General features: G+C 49.1%; 1 protein-coding gene across 1 annotated transcript; it reads left to right on the top strand.

Annotated features, from left to right (window-relative positions):
• Nucleotides 1-2,585: 2,585 nt before the first annotated feature.
• On the top strand, nt 2,586-19,566 carry LOC137009780 (E3 ubiquitin-protein ligase TRIM47-like). The gene is made up of 5 exons (XM_067372282.1): nt 2,586-2,664; nt 3,421-3,971; nt 13,312-13,395; nt 17,940-18,107; nt 19,415-19,566. The coding sequence occupies exons 2-5, from the start codon at nt 3,423-3,425 to the stop codon at nt 19,433-19,435; spliced, it is 822 nt and encodes a 273-aa protein (XP_067228383.1). The 5' UTR covers nt 2,586-2,664; nt 3,421-3,422; the 3' UTR covers nt 19,436-19,566.
• Nucleotides 19,567-19,746: the final 180 nt, after the last annotated feature.

Below are 19,746 nucleotides of genomic sequence, written 5' to 3'. Positions count from 1 at the left end.
TAAAGTACTGCTGCATTTAGATCCTGCTTCCTTGCTTGCTGCAACCAACTGTGACAAAACCGAGCTGTTGAAAGATCAGGGTCTGTATGTATAAAACTTCTCAGAAATGCTCTTAAGAATAGTCTTTAGTTTTGACTTAAGTGTCGGGGCCTGTCTCGGCAGCCGCAGCACCTGGGGGTAAGGACAGACGAGACGAGAGAAAGGAGACGGAAGCAAGGGGAGCGACAAGACAAGAGAGGGAAGAGAGGAAAAAGAAATTAAAAAAAATTCTGGGTCCGGCTCCCAGACACACTGCCTCTCGGTCCTCAGCCAGCCGAGAGGCTCACTGGATGCTCGGTGGACGGCCCGATCCTCGACCTAAAGGCTTTGGTGGCAGCTGGTGACCCGGACAGAGACTTGGGCTTGTTGTGAAGGAGGTTGGTAAGTGGATTTGCGAGGGAGCTGTAGGAATCCTAGGAATCTCTGGAGTTCTTTGATGGTGGATGGAGTGGGCCAATTCTTAATGGCTTCAACCTTCCCTTCGTCCATTTGGATGCCACTGCTGCAGATATTGTAGCCAAGGTACTGCACTGAGGGTTGATGGAATGAATATTTTTTTGCCTTGAGAAATAGATGGAACTCCCTCAGGTGTTTCAGGACCTCCGCAACGTGGTGGCAATGTTCGGCCATGCTCCGGGAGTATATCAGGATGTCATCAATGTAGATTAGAACAAACTTGTGAAGAAACTCCCAGAACATCTCATGAATAAAGTGCTAAAATATGGAGGGGGCATTGACTAGGCCATACGGCATCACGCAGTACTCATAGTGTCCAGTAGGGGTCACAAAGTCTGAATTCCACTCGTCCCCCTCACGTATTCGGATGAGGTTGTAGGTGCTACAGAGGTCCAACTTGGTGAAAACAGTGGCACCGCGGAGATGTTCCAGAGCCTCTGGGACGAGGGGAAGTGGAACTATCTTGTTGAGAGCCTGGTAATATATACAAGGCCGGAAGCCTCCGTCCTTTTCAGCCAAGAAGAAGAAACTTGAAGCCGCAGGGGAAGACGACAGGTAGATGTAACCTTGTTGTAAAGCCTCTTTAATATACTCCTCCATGGCCTTCTCCTCAGGGATTGACAACAGGTAGATATTCCGACGGTGTGGAGGCAGCTTGGAGGCTTTCTTTAGGCAGAAGACATCGCTGAAGGGGGCGTAACAAGGAGGGATATCAACCGAACGTTTCTCCACTGGACTTTCGATGGACGTAGTGCAGATGGGGAGCATCTCTGGACGAGGAGAGGAATGCTGTGGTAGAATAGGTAAACAGTTCGGGAAACAATTGTCGCCTCACTTCAGGATTTCGCCGGTTCTCCAAGAGTTGACTGGATTATGCTGCTCCAACCATGGGCGCCCTAAGATCACATCAGCGGTGGAGTCCTCCAGAACCAGCAGATGTTGATGTTCAACGTGCAGAATGCCGACTTGGAGTTTAACTGGACCAGCACACAGATGTACCTGATAATGGCTGAGAGGTTTGCCAGTTATTGAATGGATCTGGTAGATGGAGGCATTTAAACGAAACTTAAAACTTCTTCAGACAACAATCGTTTTACTCAAACACTCTAAACCTAGTAACTACATCTGATATTCACTCATAGTTCAATACCATGAAGCAGTATTATCAAAAGCAGTATTTAATGTTATTAAAAGTACATTTGATGTGTCATAATTCAATTCAATTCACATTGATTTGTATAGTGCTTTTCACAATACATATTGTTTCAAAGCAGCTTTACAGAGAATGCATGTCAACATTAAAATTTAAAGAATGCAGTAAGCAAATAATGTAATAATTTACGCAATTCATTTAGAAACACTGTTAGCAATTTAACTGAAGGTAGAAGCAATGAGCTCTTGGAAAAGTGAATTACATATTAACAATAATTAGGGTATAGAAATTTGGGAATGTGAATGTTGATCCAGATGATAGTGTCTTCTGAAGTCCTTGCAGGAGTTGGCGCCGTCTCTTTACAGGTAATATCATGTCAGACTTCAGAAACAGAAAGAACTTGACCAGTAAACAGAAGGTTTTTGATGAAAACATTCCAGGGTTATTCTTCTTATAGAGGACTTCAATAGACTCCAAACGATTGAAGGTTAAAATTACAGTTTCAGTGCAGCTTCAAAAGGCTTTAAATGATACCAGACGAGGAATAAGGGTTTTACCTAGCGAAACAATGTAATTTTCGAAGAAAATACAACTGTATTGCTTTAAACATGCTTTATACATTGACAAATGATCGTCGTTCAAATTCTCAAGAGAATCCCAAAAGTGCCCAAGAAGTCACAAAAAACATAAAAATAAAAATCCTTAGAAAAACAATAGGGCCTCTGCCCTAAAGGAATTTTCCCATAACAACTGTTTCTATCAAGCTGCAGTTGTGTAAACTGTGATAACTTGATTTTTATAAAAGCTTCTTACACTGTTACACACTCAGCAGGGATGAAATATGAACTGTTCTGTATTCATGATTATAGGTGCAGGAGCTATAGCATCACTGCATGTGAATAAAAGACTTCAGTGAAAGTGAAACTTAACAGATGAACAGGAAGCTTCATTAAACAACAGCATTTCATTTCTCTGACAATTTGAAATGAACAACCTGATCTGATATTCACTCTCAGGTAAGTGATGGAAATGTAAGAGCTAGTTCAGTATAGTTTGGTACCATGAAGCAGCATCAGATTGTTGGTAAAAGTACTATTTGTCATTTTTTGGGCTGTAAATCAAAGTTTTATTTTTTCTGGTCATGTCACAAAGACTTTCTATAATGGGCGAGACAGGAGGTACTTGAACTGGTGACAGAATGAAAAATTAAAACCATAAAAATTATTTTTCTAGTACAAGTCACAAGTCTTTTAAACAGAAATGACACCTGGTGTTTACAGATATTTATTTCATGGGTTATTTGTTTGAAAAATTACACTTTCTTTCCTTTCTGTCCTGTCTTTTATATATAAAAATATCTTTTTGTGATTTTATAAAATGGTGTTATGAAAAGCAGTTACATTTGCTGTATTATGTACTTTAGATTCGTCTTCTGCAGCCCAATAGATCTAACTGCAGCCATATGAAGCATCAGGCCCGCAGTTTCAGACGATAAAAGAGAGATAGAGCTTATTGTCTCAGTGAGGTTATGGTTAGTGGTGGAGGCGCTTCCTGTCAGAAACTGCTTTTACGTATGCCTGCTTATGGCATGTATGACTGCTTTGACTGCTTGACATTGGATCATAGTTTAAGTTGTTATAATAGTATTTATTTGTAATATATTTTAGAACACACACAAAAAAACTGTGCACATAACTTGTATTATGAAATTTGCTTTCTTCAGCAATGTAGATGATATATTGTCATTAATTATTAATTAATTATTTTTTCAGTCATGGCATCCTCCAGTGGTCCAGCACTAAATGAGGAGCTCCAGTGCCCCATCTGTATGGAAGAGTTCCCTGATCCAGTCACCACTCCATGTGGACACAACTTCTGCAGAACCTGTCTTACAAACACACAGACCTGCTTCTGTCCATTCTGTAAAGAAAGATCCAGCAAAATACTTGATCTTGAGAGCAACACAGCACAGAGGTTAACAGAGGTTATGCAAAACTTTAAAGAGAAGCTCGATCTAGGAGAATCTAAGGTCTTCTGTGACTTCTGTGATGAAAGAAAGCAGAAAGCTGTGAAGTCCTGCCTGATGTGTCAAAGCTCTTACTGTGATGATCATCTGGAGCCTCATCTCAGAGTCCCACGTCTAAAGAAACACACACTGATCAACGCTGTGGAAAATCTGGAGGATTATATATGCCAGAAACACGAGAGACCTCTGGAGATGTTCTGCAGAGATGATCAGACGCGTGTTTGTCTGTTCTGCACTGAAGGAGAACACAGGACTCACAACACTGTTCCTATAGAGGACGAGAGTCGAGAGAAGAAGGCAAGAGTTACAGACAAAACACTTTAAACTTACTGTGAAATACATTTCTCTGTTCAGCTCCAATCATCGTTTGAGTCTTGCTACGAGTCTGGGAAGCTCTTCGTAGGTGTTGGTATGACGGTGCTGCAGCGGTGGTCGCTTCCCCTCCAGTGTAAAATTCCTACTGATTTATTCAGCTTTCTAAAAGAGCATTCCTAGCACAGCTGCAGGCTGCACTATATACCTTCTTAGTCTGTGCAGCGGCCATTTACCCTGTGTGCTGCAGCACTTTGAAAAAGAGCAATTTCCCTAAAAGAGCAGCATGGGTGTGACACTGCATCATTTTAAAGATATCATTTCACCTGTGTGTTTCTGGATGCTGTCGTTACCTGACACTGTCTGACAGTCACAATCACTGCCTCGCATGTTTGAGCTTAATGCACTCTGAGGTAGCGTTTGTGGATACGTCATGCACCCACTGTGGGAAGACCATCGTGATGCTGTGGTCAAGACTCGCATGCCTGAAAGGAGGCAGAGTCCCCTCTGTTTTGCCCCGATCAAGTTCCTTTTCTGATAATCAGAACAGTTCAATTCAGTGAATATCCAGGGTGACCTGAGGATCACAGTAAGACCCAAGTCAGAATGAACTAAGCATTTCATTCGGGGCTCCAGCGGAAGATTAGGTGTCGATTGCTGCATCAGAGGATTGTCTAGAGTCCTCCGGGGATGAAGGCTTGGCTGCATTTCCCCCTTTGGGGAGAATGGCATTGCCCGAGTCCAACCCAGAGCTGAAAGCCATGCTTTCCAGGGCCGCTGATAGCTTTGGTCTCCAGTGGATGGCTCAAAGTGTCCCAAACTCTAGAGGATGGACGATTGGTTTCTCGGGGCAGAGGTGGCACTGACCCCCATGCCTTTCTTCCCGAAGGTGCATGAAGAGATTTCCAGATCATAGCAAGCCCCGTTGTACTACTTTAACTGATCTCGCTACCCTCAATGGCGGGTGGCCAAGGGGTTCGTGGAGATCCCCCGGTGGAGCACGCAGTTGCAAAAGTGCTGCCACCTGGGGGGAAATCAGCATCTCCCATCCAGGGCTTGTAAGTTCTCATCCGTTCTCACGGCTAAGGATTACAGAGCCACTGGACACGCCGCTTCCACCCTGCACCCCTTGGCCAAGTGCACCAGGCCAAGGCCCTTAACTCTCTGAGGTCTGAAAACGCGCCGGCGCGTTTTGCAGGGTTTTTTTTTCACATTGCAGCAAAACAGACTTAAAATACTCCGTCATTTTTTGTCATAGAGACATAAGTAATATATCAATTGAAACTATAGAATATCTTCTTTTATTTGTATACACTCAGAGTAAAAACAAAATGTTGTGCTTTTTGTAAAATAAAGAAAACTAACATGATGCGTGATTTCTCGTCTCCCTCTGAACGAAGTCCAATCTGATAGTTCTCAGAAAATGAACTATAACTTAGTGAATACTAATGACAGAAAAATTACACTTATGTCTAAAAAAACGTTAAGATGTCAGGTTTTAAATCATGTAAGTCAAATCGAAAACAAACCTTCTGTGTTTATGTAATCTGTATGAAAAGAGAGCCATGTCAGAAGTCTGTGATTCAGCTCATTATCCGCTAATGCGGCCATGCCCACGGAGCCAGCGATATTCAGACGCAAATTCAGAGGCAATACATGCATTCATCATCTCAATCGTGTATTTATTGTCTTGAAAAGTGTTTATCTGGATGTAAAAGTCATGGTTAGGGAGCTCTAGAAGACATGCAGTAAGTTACTGTTTTCTTTTCTTCTATAGATGAATTTTAGATGAGTTTTTGTTTCTTTAGCGCCCTCCGGCTGCAGTATGAATTGGAAACTCCATTCATGGAATAGCCTCTTCTTCTTTTAGATGAATTTGTGGACTAAAAATGCACAGAGCGCCCTCCGACTTCAAGTATGAATTGAAAACACCAGCGCTCATAGTAATGACAGTGAATATTAAATAAATATAACTCCTCTGTATAGAAAATTGACATAAGCATATGAGAATCCAATATTTCTCCAAATGTGCATGCTTTTAAACTAAAAGCCTATATTCAGACTCTTTGCATCACAGAAATACATTATATTTTAAAGTATAATATAAAACCATTACTTTATATTGTAATAATATTTTTCTGTATGTTTCATATATCATGATGAGCTTGAGACATCACAGAAGGTTTTTTTCACAGCCTACCTGTCTGAAATGCCTCATTAATATGCAAGTCATTTCAGCTCATTACTATGCAATTCTTTTGTCTTCCCAGGTGAGAATGGCCCATTTTCAGTGGTGATTCACGCCTCCATGCATACTGTGTTCCCTTTCGATACTTCACTCGTACTGCGTATGGGGAAAGGTCTCCCTTTTTCCCCGCTGCTGAAGCCTTTTTCAATAACGCAGTGTAACTGCACCGTCATTGGTTCACTCATAGACAAGTTGTTGAACCAATGACGGCGCGGCATAGCTGCGCGGCCTATGGCGACAAAGCGCGCGAATATTCCCGCCGAAATGGGCGGGGTTAAGGGCTATATAAGCAGGCGTTTCGCCATAGGATTTCAGTGTTTTCTCCTTCAGCGACGACCTCATCATCTCCTCGCTGATCTCCGCCTGAAGCCGAGAAGCTCGCCGCCTTCCTGACTGCTCTCGCCGCCGTCTGAAGAGGCTCCCGCAGCGGACTCGCCTGGACTCGCCGGACTGAGGACAGCGCCGGCGCCCTCTCCGACTGCAGCGTCAGCGCCGTCGCCGAGTCGCCGCCTCCCGCTTCCCGCTCCCGGCCGCTTCCTGTGTGTCCCCTGCCGCCATCCGGCGCGCCGTCTTGAGAGCTTCACCGCGGCTTAACGCCGCTCTAAAAGAGCGTATTTCAGCGGTTTTCACCGCTTCTAGAGCTTCCGCGGCCCTCGCCGCTCTAAAAGAGCCACCCAAGTGCCGTTTTCACGGCAACGGCGTCTTCTCAGATGCCCCGCCACTCGTGTGGCACGTGCAGGGCCCCCTGCACGACGGTGATGGTCACAGCGAGTGCGTCGCTTGCCTGGGCAAGCCCCATGCAGACGGCGCGCTCGCTGGGGACTCATGCCCGCACTGCGAGTGCATGAGTCTCAGTTCCCTGCGCTCGCGGGTCGCCTTCTTCACAGAGGGTGATCTCGCCGCTCGCGCCCTCCCGTCTCCTTCCTACCGCGAGCCGGCTAGGAAGAGACAGCGGGGCAGAGCGACCCAGCGCCAGGAGATAGGCGAGCTCACGCCGGCCCAGTTCCCGCGTGCCTCGCCCTCTCCCCCGAGGGAACCCTCTCCCGTCCTGTTCTCTCGGCCTGAGCAGCGTCCCTCTGCGGAAGCGAGTGACCTTGTCTCATTCGGTGGAACAGACGACGAGCAAGACGACTCCATGTCTCTTGCGGCTTCCGAAGCAGAAGTGTGGGCTGGCGAATCGGACGATCCCGCCCCCCCGCCTCCCGTGGAGCCCATTGAACATGGCCAGGGCATGGATGCCGAGCTCCTCCGCATCCTATCCAGAGCCGTAGAAGAGCTGGACCTCGACTGGGCCCCACCTGAGGAGCCGTCGCGCAGTCGCCTTGACGAGTGGTTCCTGCCTGGCCGCCGCCAAGCCCCTCGCCAGCGAGCAGCGCCCTTTTTTCCCGAGGTCCACGAGGAGCTGACGAAGTCGTGGCGCGCTCCGTACTCCGCCCGCCTTCATACCACGCACTGCTCCGCCCTCACTGCCGTCGACGGCGCCGAGGAAAAGGGATACGAGCACCTGCCACCCCTTGACGAAGCAGTGGCTGCTCACCTCTGCCCTCCCGCGGCTGTGGGATGGAAAGCTAAGAGGTCACTCCCTTCCAAGCCCTGCCGGACTACTTCCACCTTAGCTGGTCGAGCTTACACTTCGGCAGGACAGGCCGCTTCTGCGCTACACTCCATGGCCATATTCCAAGTCTTCCAGGCCAAACTCCTCCGCTCTCTGGACGAGTCTGGGATTGACGCGCCGGCTTTCAAGGACCTTCGCAGCGCTACTGACCTTGCCCTGCGAGCCACGAAGGCTACGGCTCAGGCCATCGGCCGTTCCATGGCCAGCCTGGTAGTGTTGGAGCGCCACCTGTGGCTTAACTTGACGGAGATCAAGGACAATGACAAGACGGCCTTCTTAGACGCCCCGGTCTCTCCCTCTGGTCTCTTCGGCCCTGCAGTGGATGGCTTCACTGAACGCTTCACAGCAGCACAGAAATCGTCTCAGGCCATGAGACATTTCCTGCCCAAGCGCTCCAGCTCTGCTTCCAGCCGCCCCAGGACTGCGTCGGCTCAGCAGCACAAGCCCGCTCCACCTGCAGCACCGCAGTCAGCGCCACCTAAGGAGCAGCGCCAGCGCTCGCGCTCTGCCAAGCGCCATCCCTTCCCGAGACGCCAGGGACCCCGGCCCAAGATTGTGCTGGACCCGGTGCCTCCGAAGTCATCCTGATCTGCCAGGAAGGAAGAGGATGGGGAATCGTCCCGTCACGACTGGACCACCCCAAAAGCTCCCACGAACACTTTCCCCTCCGCCTCGTTTAAATCCGGGCGTGGGAAACATGTTTCAAGTGACAACTGGGCCCACAACTGTTGCGCCCACTCCAAACGCCGTTTTCACGGCGAACAAATTTTTATATCATCTAAAAGAGAGCAAATTTCCTCTTCCGCTACTCTCGGTGTACAACCCCCTCAGCGGCGGTCTGTCACACGATATCATTCAACCCCTTGCCACTCGGGCCGAGGCTTGGCAGGCCATCCCCGATGTGTCAGATTGGGTCATGGGGATCGTAACTCAGGGTTACTCGCTCCAGTTTGCACGCCGGCCCCCTCGCTTCGGCGGGGTGCTTCAAACTTTGGTCAATCCGGACGACGCCCATGTCCTCCGAGCCGAAGTCATGACGTTGCTAAGAAAAGGAGCTGTGGAAATAGTTCCCCCGCGGAAAGCGAGTCAGGCTTCTACAGCCGCTATTTTCTGGTCCCCAAGAAAGATGGTGGTCTCAGACCCATCCTGGATCTCAGACTTTTGAATCATTCCCTCATGAGACGGAAGTTCAAAATGCTGACACTGAAACAGATCCTCGCGCACATCTGCCCCGAGGACTGGTTCTGCTCGCTGGACCTGAAGGATGCGTATTTTCACATCCAGATAGCCCCTCGTCACAGACGATTCTTGAGATTCGCATACGAGGGAGTGACATACCAATATACAGTCCTGCCCTTCGGGCTGTCTCTGGCTCCTCGCACTTTCACCAAGTGCATGGACGCGGCACTTTCCCCTCTCAGACAGGCGGGAATCCGAGTCCTGAATTATCTCGACGACTGGCTCATTCTAGCCCGTTCGCGAGTCGAGCTGGAACACCACAGATCCGTGCTCCTCAGCCATTTACAATGCCTGGGTCTCAGGGTCAACGCAACCAAGAGCTTGCTGTGCCCCACTCAACGAATATCGTTTCTGGGAGCAGTTTTCGACTCAGTCCATATGACGGCAGTAGTCTCGCCAGAGCGCGCTCTGACGATTCAGCAGCTCACAGCCTCAGTCAAGAACAGAGCCTGCCTCCCTCTGAAGTTTTTCAGAGGCTGCTAGGGCTAATGGCTTCCGCCTCTCCGGTACTACAGCTCGGCCTTCTTCGGATGCGGCCTCTTCAGTACTGGTTGAAGTTCCGGGTTCCTCCCAGCGCTTGGCGGCACGGCCGCCTTCGCCTCAAGGTCAATCAGGCCTGTCTTCTAGCCCTGAAACCTTGGACGAACCCTGTATGGTTCAAGCGCGGAGTGCCCTTACAGGCGGTCTCACGAAGGACGGTGCTAGCAACAGACGCCTCCAACTCGGGTTGGGGCGCTGTGTGCGACGGCAGACCGGCCTTCGGCTCATGGAGCCAAGAGGAAAGCCTTCTGCACATCAACTGTCTAGAGATGCTAGCAGTGATGAAGGCCCTTCAGTTCTTTCAGGCTCATTTGACAGGGCGTCACGTTCTAGTCCAATCGGACAGTATGACAGTGGTGTCATATTTAAACCACCAGGGCGGTCTCTCGTCCAGCCGCTTATGCGCTCTGGCGAAACGTCTACTGGAATGGGCTCTTCCGAGGCTTCAGTCGCTCAGAGCGACTCATGTTCCTGGCAGGAACAATCTGGGTGCAGATATGCTGTCACGGAGCAACGTCCCCTCCGACGAGTGGACGCTCCATCCCCAGGTTGTCCTCAGGATTTGGGAGCTCTTCGGGAAGGCAAAGATAGACCTCTTCGCCTCAGAAGACAACTCTCATTGCCCAACATTTTTCTCGAAGGAGGTCGACGCTCTGGCCCATTCATGGCCCAGCACGCTCCTTTACGCTTTTCCTCCGATCGCCCTGATCCCTCAGGTCATCAGGCGCATCAGAGAAGACACAGAGTCCTTCTAGTGGCCCCGCTCTGGAGGAACCAGATTTGGTCCTCGGAGCTGTTCAAGCTCTCTCTGAGAGCCCCATGGCCGATCCCCCTGAGACGGGACCTCCTCTCTCAGGCGAACAGGGCAATCTGGCACCCACAGCCGGAGCTCTGGGCTCTGCACCTCTGGTCCCTCGATGGGAGCCTACTAACCTCCCCAGGGACGTCCTAAATACCATTTCTCAGGCTAGAGCGCCGTCCACGAGACGCCTCTACGACCAGAAATGGTCGGTCTTTGCTGACTGGTGTTCGTCACACAACATAGACCCAATGGAGAGTGACGTATCTTCTATACTGTCTTTCCTCCAAGAACGCTTGGAAATGGGGCGCACCCCTTCCACGCTCAAGGTTTACGTAGCAGCCATTGCAGCGTTCCATGCTCCTATTGCTGGCCAATCAGTGGGACGAAACGGACTTGTCATCCGTTTCCTGAGGGGCGCTAGGCGATTGAATCCCCCTCGCCCCCTCACCGTTCCCTCCTGGGACCTGTCTTTGGTCCTCAGGGCCTTAAAAGGAGCCCCATTTGAACCAATGGGCTCAGTCGACCTCAGGCCATTGACGCTAAAAACCGCCTTGCTGTTAGCACTGGCCTCGGTTAAGCGTGTTGGCGATTTGCAGGCCCTCTCTGTGAGCCCTGCATGCCTCGAATTCGGGCCTGGAGACTCTAAGGTCGTTCTGAAACCCAGGCATGGCTACGTCCCTAAGGTGCTCTCAACGCCGTTTAGAGCTCAGGTCATCTCGCTCTCTGCTCTGCCCCCTTCGACGGAAGAGCAAGGGCTGGAGTTACTCTGCCCTGTCAGGGCATTGAGGACCTACATAGAGCGATCGCAGTCTTTCAGACAGTCAGATCAGCTCTTTGTCTGTTTTGGAGGCCGCACCAAAGGATCTCCGGTCTCAAAACAGCGCATTTCTCGTTGGATAGTGGACGCTATTACGCTGTGCTACTCCTCACTGGGAGCCAAATGCCCCATAGGAGTCAGAGCCCACTCCACTAGAGGGATGGCCTCCTCATGGGCTTGGTCCAACGGAGTTTCCATCCAAGACATCTGTGTGGCGGCCGGCTGGTCTTCGCCGTCCACCTTTGTCAGGTTTTACCATCTCGATGTCCCGACCTTACAGGCTCGAGTCCTTTCAGTGTGATTAGCGGCCTCAGATGAGCTCCGCCTCACGCTATCATGGAAATAAATTTCCTCTAAGTGTAACGCAAGGGTTCGGTAAGGGCTTGCCCTCTCGCTTGTCTCTTGGGCCCCCTCTCAGGTGCCCAAGCTTCAAGCTATATCGTTCCCAGCCGTGGCACGGCGTGGTTGAATTCGTTCCCCATACGCAGTACGAGTGAAGTATCGAAAGGGAACGTACTCGGTTACTAACGTAACCTCGGTTCCCTGAGATACGGAACGAGTACTGCGATACTTGCCGTGCCACGAGGCTGCGGCTCAGGGTCGTCGCTTCAGTCGAATGACACTGAAATCCTATGGCGAAACGCCTGCTTATATAGCCCTTAACCCCGCCCATTTCGGCGGGAATATTCGCGCGCTTTGTCGCCATAGGCCGCGCAGCTATGCCGCGCCGTCATTGGTTCAACAACTTGTCTATGAGTGAACCAATGACGGTGCAGTTACACTGCGTTATTGAAAAAGGCTTCAGCAGCGGGGAAAAAGGGAGACCTTTCCCCATACGCAGTACTCGTTCCGTATCTCAGGGAACCGAGGTTACGTTAGTAACCGAGTACGTTTCTTGGCAAAAAGTGTCTTACAAAAACTAAATCAATATTTTGTTTTTTATGAAGGAGTAGGAAGCATAATTTTTACATAATTTTGAAGCAAAAACTCTAGTCTACAACCTCCAATACCCAAAAGTATTGTAAACACAGATTTACTATACTTTTTTGGGCCTTATTTCAGTGACTTAAGTTTTTTGTTTTTTCAATAACCACGCATAAATGTTATTCCTTCAAAAACACAAACATGTACATACATGTTCCTCACATATTATTGTAGCCTAGTTTGTGCTGAATACAGTGTAATGACACTTTTGTCATTTATATGTTTATGAACAACTGAAAAAAGCACAAATGTCAGGGCATGTCAAAACTTCTCCAGGCCCCAAATCAGCCTCAGACTCCAGAGGGTTAAACAGCTGCAAGAGCGTAGTTCAGATCCAGACTTGCTGCAGGAGCTGTGCATGAAACTCACTGCCGCTCCCTGGGTCAGACGATGCGCACTCTGGTGTTCCAGGAATGCCATCTGTGGCTGAACCTTGCAAATATGAGGGAGTTCAACAGAACACACTTTCTCGACTCCCTGATTTCCAGGCCTCAGCAGCAGTCTCCACCAAACAGGTGTCAGCGCAGAGCCAGCCACAGGAAGACACCACAGCCCGTCTCAACTCCAGCCTGTCCCGCCAAGCAACCCAGTGGTGGAGGAAACAGCTCTTCGGGAGATGGTGATTATACCACTCCCTCCCCTGGAGGAGGGCTGGGTGGAGAATCCTATGTTCAGTTCTGTTTTTGTTCCGCCACTGTCTCCATTGCCAGCAGTACCCTCTGTAGTATCTGTAGTCTCCCTCTGGAAACCGCAATCGCTGCCCCCACGGGGACCCACACAATTGCATGCTTTGCCTTGTGGGTAAACATGCTACTGAAACCTAGACGTTTTCTTGTGTGTTGATGTTGGTGCAGGTCATTATGAAATGCTTGTCACTTTTTTTTTTTTTTTTTTTTTTTTAAATAAAAATCAGCTAAAAGTTAATTTTGTCAATTTGTCAGAATGCATCATATGTTACCTTTAAAGTTGACAGACATGGACTAAAAGACTAACATTTTGAATTCATGGGGTCTATTATTCATTATTCAAATAAGCTACAAATTCCATGATTAATGTGTTTTTCTCTGTATCTATCATTAGCTGGTTCAGACAGACAAGCAGCAGATGATCCAGGACAAAATGAAGGAGAATCAAGAGAGCGAACACTCAGTGGAGCTTAGAAAGGTGAGTTTTGTTGCCAGTTGTGTATGGAAGCAGATCAGTCTCATTAATAATTCACACAAAAAACATGATGCACACATGCATTGCCAATTTCACATGATTGACACCTAATGAACACACACACACACAAAAACAATTCTTGTATACGAAACTTAAAACACAATTCATAGATATACAACAGTGCACAAAAATGTTTAAAATTTATGAGTTTATCCTTGAATAGGAATGTGCAAATCATCATTCACGTGTGAATAGCCTTTGTGTGTATAGTATTTAAGTGTGTATAGTATGTATAGTATTAATTGTGTGTGTATTTTTGAGACTTTCCTGTCAGCGTTCTCCTTGTACTGCCGTCTGTTATATTTTTTATATTCAGGGTGGCCCAGCTGTGAAATTGACCAAAATCAGCAAAAATAATAAATTAAGAAATAATGCCTAACTATGCCACCCAAAGAATCTACCTATGAGACTTTACACAGGTTTTCTACCCAGCGGCAAGCAAAACATGGAGACGCAGGTATCAGTCAAACAATACAAAAAAAGAAAAAAAAAAGAAAAAAAAGAAACACAGTGCACGCCAAAAACCACAGCACACAATGAAGAAATACTACGGAAGCAACTGTGAACACAGCCGCTCTCCTAACAAGAGCACAAACAAAATACAAACACAAATTAACCATACGCACCAAAACCTGAATAAAAAAAAGAAATACAATACACCAAATTGCCTGCTGCATTAAAGTGATAGTTCACCAAAAATGAAAACTCTGTAATCATTTACCCCTGCTCAAGCAGATCTTGGCCCCCATTGACTATCATTTAGATTTTTCCCTACTATGGTAGTGTCACGATCACCGTCTGCCCCTGTCAAGTTTCGGACTACATTTCCCATCATCCCCCCTGTCAATCACATGCACTCACTCCACCAATCACCTGTTGCCACATACAGTCATGCACACTCCACACTAATCACCACACCCAGCTGATACGCATTAACAGGACTTTAAAGGACTTTCACTCACACCACCTAATCGCGAAGTCTTGTTTACCCTGTGTGACATTTCTGAGCGTTTCCCTGTGTTTATTGTCTGCCTGATTATCGTTACCGATCCTGCCTGTTTCCTGTTTATCGACCCGTTGCTGCCTGTCCTGACCCTTGCTTTGTATACCGACCTGTGAGTGATATCTGCCTGTCCTGATCATTGCCTGTTCCTTGACCACGATTCTGCCTGTTCCTTGCTGTTCCTGTTTGCTCCTGTTTGACCCTGCCTGTACGACTACGATATTCTTAATAAAGCTTGCAAATGGATCTCTGTCTGAGTCCCGCCTCGTTACAGAAGACTTCGCCACCACCACGATCCAGCAGCTTTCCCGGAGGATCTCTACACGGTATGGACATTAATCAATTGTTGTTGTGGAGTACGCAGGGCACACGATCACTGGAGGATTACATCACAGAATACCTGAACATTGCATATTATTCAGATCTGCCTGACTGTGCACTTATTGACTTTTTCTGCGATGGTGTCAACCAACCACTCAAAGAACAATTAATTCGTGAGGGACCCCGTTCTTCTCTTAGTCATTTCCTGGACTATGTGTTATTGACTGTTGGTTCTCCGTTTACCGTGGGGGTCGCGGAGGAATGCGACACCGAGATAAACCACGTAATGGCCGCTGCGCCAAAGGACATTCACAAAATGGCGGCTACCACCATAACAACACCGAGCCACATCTCCGCTGATCGCCCAGAGCCACGTCAAGCCTTCGCAGATCGCCCAGAGCCACGTCACGTCTCCGCTGATCGCCCAGAGCAACGTCACGCCTTCGCTGATCGCCCAGAGCAACGTCACGCCTTCGCTGATCGCCCAGAGCAACGTCACGCCTTCGCTGATCGCCCAGAGCAACGTCACGCCTTCGCTGATCGCCCAGAGCAACGTCACGCCTTCGCTGATCGCCCAGAGCAACGTCACGCCTTCGCTGATCGCCCAGAGCAACGTCACGCCTTCGCTGATCGCCCAGAGCAACGTCACGCCTTCGCTGATCGCCCAGAGCAACGTCACGCCTTCGCTGATCGCCCAGAGCAACGTCACGCCTTCGCTGATCGCCCAGAGCAACGTCACGCCTTCGCTGATCGCCCAGAGCAACGTCACGTCGCCGCTGATCGCCCAGAGTCACGTCAGGTCTCTAGATCAGTCCGGGAGTGGAGAGGGTTGCGTTCCAGTGTGACCGATCCACCGTTGATTTCAGTCCGAGCAGCTGGCATCCCCAAGTCTCCGTCGGCCGCTTCGCTCTCAAGCCCGCCGGCCGCTTCGCTCTCAAACCTGCCGGTTGCTACGCTCTCAAGCTCGCCGGTTTCAACGCTCTCAAGCTCGCCGGTTTCAACGCTCTCAAACACGCCGGTTTCAATGCTCTCAAGCTCGCCGGTTTCAATGCTCTCAAGCTCGCCGGTTTCAACGCTCTCAAGCTCGCCGGTTTCAACGCTCTCAAGCTCGCCGGTTGCCATGGACTCTTGTTCGTCGATTGCAGTGGACTTATGCACCCTGGACGCGATGGACGAAATGGCTGCTTTGCCAGTGCCCACGGGCAAGATGGCCGCCCCTGCGGTGCTCAAGGATGCAGGGGTTGTTCCAGCCATTGAGTCCGCTTCAGCCAGTGAGTCTGCTCCAGAAACCGCTCCAGTCGGTGAACCATCGCCTCATCCTCGGAAGAGGAGGAGGAAGAGGAGGAAGGCTCCATCTGTTCTTCCCCCTCTTACGTCCAAACGTCTTGTCCTGCCGGCGCCATCTGTGCTCCTCGCTCTGCCGGCGCCACCTGTGCTGCTTGCCCTGCCGGCGCCACCTGTGCTTCTTGCCCTGCCGGCGCCACCTGTGCTTCTTGCCCTGCCGGCGCCACCTGTGCTTCTTGCCCTGCCGGCGCCACCTGTGCTTCTTGCCCTGCCGGCGCCACCTGTGCTTCTTGCCCTGCCGGCGCCACCTGTGCTTCTTGCCCTGCCGGCGCCACCTGTGCTTCTTGCCCTGCCGGCGCTACCTGTGCTTCTTGCCCTGCCGGCGCCACCTGTGCTTCTTGCCCTGCCGGCGCCACCTGTGCTTCTAGCCCTGCCGGCGCCATCCACGCTTCTAGCCCTGCCGGCGCCATCCACGCTTCTAGCCCTGCCGGCGCCATCCACGCTTCCAGCCCTGCCGGCGCCACTCAGGAGTCTTGCCCTGACGGCTTCACCCACACGCCTGGCCCTGCCGCCGCCACCCGAACCCCTTGCCCACGAACCTGCGACGGGCCCCGCTGAAATCCCTAAGAACTTTTTGGGGGGGGGCAGTATACCTAGGGGTGGGGAGTTTGTGGGTGGGAACCCTGCATGGCCACGGTCATCAGCGGTCCCTGAACTGCCCAGACCACCTGACCTGCCGTGGCCGCCTGAGCCACCTGACCTGCCGTGGCTGCCCGAGCCGCCTGACCTGCCGTGGCTGCCCGAGCCGCCTGACCTGCCGTGGCTGCCCGAGCCGCCTGACCTGCCGTGGCTGCCCGAGCCGCCTGACCTGCCGTGGCCGCCTGAGCCACCTGACCTGCCCAAGCCACCTGACCTGCCGTGGCTGCCCAAGCCGCCTGACCTGCCGTGGCTGCCCGAGCCGCCTGACCTGCCGTGGCTGCCCGAGCCGCCTGACCTGCCGTGGCCGCCCGAGCCACCTGACCTGCCGTGGCCGCCTGAGCCACCTGACCCGCCGTGGCAGCCCGTAGCACCTGACCTGCCGTGGCTGTTCTGGAACCTGCATTGGAGATTCCGTTCCTGTCAGCTGTTTAATCTCCAATGCACCCACCCCCCCTCCCTTATTGGTGTCATCTACGGCGCGAGGTCGCGCCTTCCGGGAGGGGGGCGTTATGTCACGATCACCGTCTGCCCCTGTCAAGTTTCGGACTACATTTCCCATCATCCCCCCTGTCAATCACATGCACTCACTCCACCAATCACCTGTTGCCACATACAGTCATGCACACTCCACACTAATCACCACACCCAGCTGATACGCATTAACAGGACTTTAAAGGACTTTCACTCACACCACCTAATCGCGAAGTCTTGTTTACCCTGTGTGACATTTCTGAGCGTTTCCCTGTGTTTATTGTCTGCCTGATTATCGTTACCGATCCTGCCTGTTTCCTGTTTATCGACCCGTTGCTGCCTGTCCTGACCCTTGCTTTGTATACCGACCTGTGAGTGATATCTGCCTGTCCTGATCATTGCCTGTTCCTTGACCACGATTCTGCCTGTTCCTTGCTGTTCCTGTTTGCTCCTGTTTGACCCTGCCTGTACGACCACTCTCACTTTAATAAAAGCTGCACATGGATCTCTGCCTCAGTTCCGCTTCGTTACAGGTAGTCAATGGGGGCGAGATCTGCTTGGTTACAAACATTCTTCCAATGGCCGATCGTCAGCTTGGTGTGTCCCTGGATTTACTATAGCAATAGTATACAGTATATTATAACACATAAAATTGTTGGTTTAACATTAACTCATGTAAGGTTCTTTAAGTAAAATTTTTGTTTGACAGGCATCATCATCAGAAGTGGAATCGGCTGCAAGGGCTCTTATTGAGGTGTTAGCCAGGGGCCTGGCTGCATCTTCATCAGGTGGCACATCTTCAACAAGAGAAAATGTGCGATTGAGCGAGGCAAGTGACAATACTCCTTTGCCCACTCTGCCGGAACCAGAAAATAGGGTGAGGCAGGCATTGAAAAGGTAATTTTATGGGTTTACAATTTAAATATTTAGTATTAATAAAATAATTAAAAAGATGGTAATGACACTTTAAAGGGTACCTATTATGCAAAATTCACTTTTGCATGGTGTTTGGACATAAATGTGTATTGGCAGTGTGTGTACACAACCACACTATAGTGATAAAAATCCCCCCACTCCTTTTTTTTTTAATCCGCATAAATCATAAGCAGTATCTCAGAACAAGCCGTTGTCAGGTTCCTGGCAGTGTGATGTCACATTAGCCACAGGCCCCGCCCACGAATGTTGACAGACACTGCTGTTTGAACATAGAACCGCCCTGAGTGAGTTCACAGCGAGCTATACAGAGTCCGCCATTGCTGCACTGACGAGAATGTCTCCCAAGTGCAAGAGTTTTACGTGTTCTGTAGCTGGATGGAATTCGTTTATGTCTGCGCGAATCATTTCACACCGGACTGCTTTGAGAACGAATGTCAATACAAAGGGACAATACAAAACATACAGTCTCCAGAGTGATACTGGATACAGCAGTAATGAAGGTGAGAGCACTTTGTTACAGTTCATCGGAGTTGATTTATGAATATAAAGTTTACAAGTTTATTAAGCACTACCCGAAAAGGCATAATGTCTTTTTGTTTACTGTTAGTTGTAACGAGTGTTTCTGTGTTCTTCGCTGTGTATGTTGATGATAATGCAAGGGAGAGAGAGAGTTTATAGGTAATATTTTAATGCACACTTGCAGTGTTTTATAAAGCTCTTACAGAAATTTTCCAGACTAAAAATGGACACTTCATCTTTTGTGTGAAGTACAATAAACGTCATAAAAATCATCTGTAAAGTTTTGGCCATCATTCAGAAGGTACAACAAGCTTGTAGTAATACAGTGGATAAAAATATAACCGTAATTAAAATAACATTTCTGACATTATAGTGCGTCGTGACTGAATCCTGACAGGGGAGAATCAGCTCTTAAAGCTCCGCCCTCTTAGGCCAAGAGCAGCAGCTCATTTGCATTTAAAGGGACCGCACTGAAATGGCATGTTTTTGGTCAACCACAAAAAGTGGCCATTTTAACATGATATAAAAAAATTATCTGTGAGGTATTTTGAGACTTTAAAAACTTCACATACACACTCTGGGGACATCAGAGACTAATTTTACATCTTGTAAAATGGGGCATAATAGGTCCCCTTTAAAACATTTGAGAAACATTACTCTTCTTGTCTCTTTCTAACCTTCTGATGAAACACTGTTTATAAATTTGTATTTTTGTCACTCTGACTGTAGGCAATTCTCAAGTATGTTTAGGACTGAAAGTGACCAGCCTCGGGGCAAAAAACCTTTCTCTTTGGCCAAACCTGTCAATGTGAAAAAGACAGATTTTCAAATAGATGTTCTCTCCAAACAAACCCCGTTTACTCCAAAAAAAGATGAAGACCTAGAACTTTTACATGCTGGGCTTGGGAAAAGGCTGTTAAGTTTTCCAGACACTTTTAATCACACTGAGGTATTTGCAAACATAAACATAATACAACTAAATGTGAAGTAATGATGCAACTAATATTTTTTTCCTTGAATTTAATGATGAATGTGGTGTTGTATGCTTGCTTAAGATTGTC

Source organism: Chanodichthys erythropterus, chromosome 20, assembly GCF_024489055.1.
Source record: "Chanodichthys erythropterus isolate Z2021 chromosome 20, ASM2448905v1, whole genome shotgun sequence".
Lineage (NCBI taxonomy): Eukaryota > Metazoa > Chordata > Actinopteri > Cypriniformes > Xenocyprididae > Chanodichthys > Chanodichthys erythropterus.
This window is presented reverse-complemented; position numbering and strand designations above follow the sequence as displayed.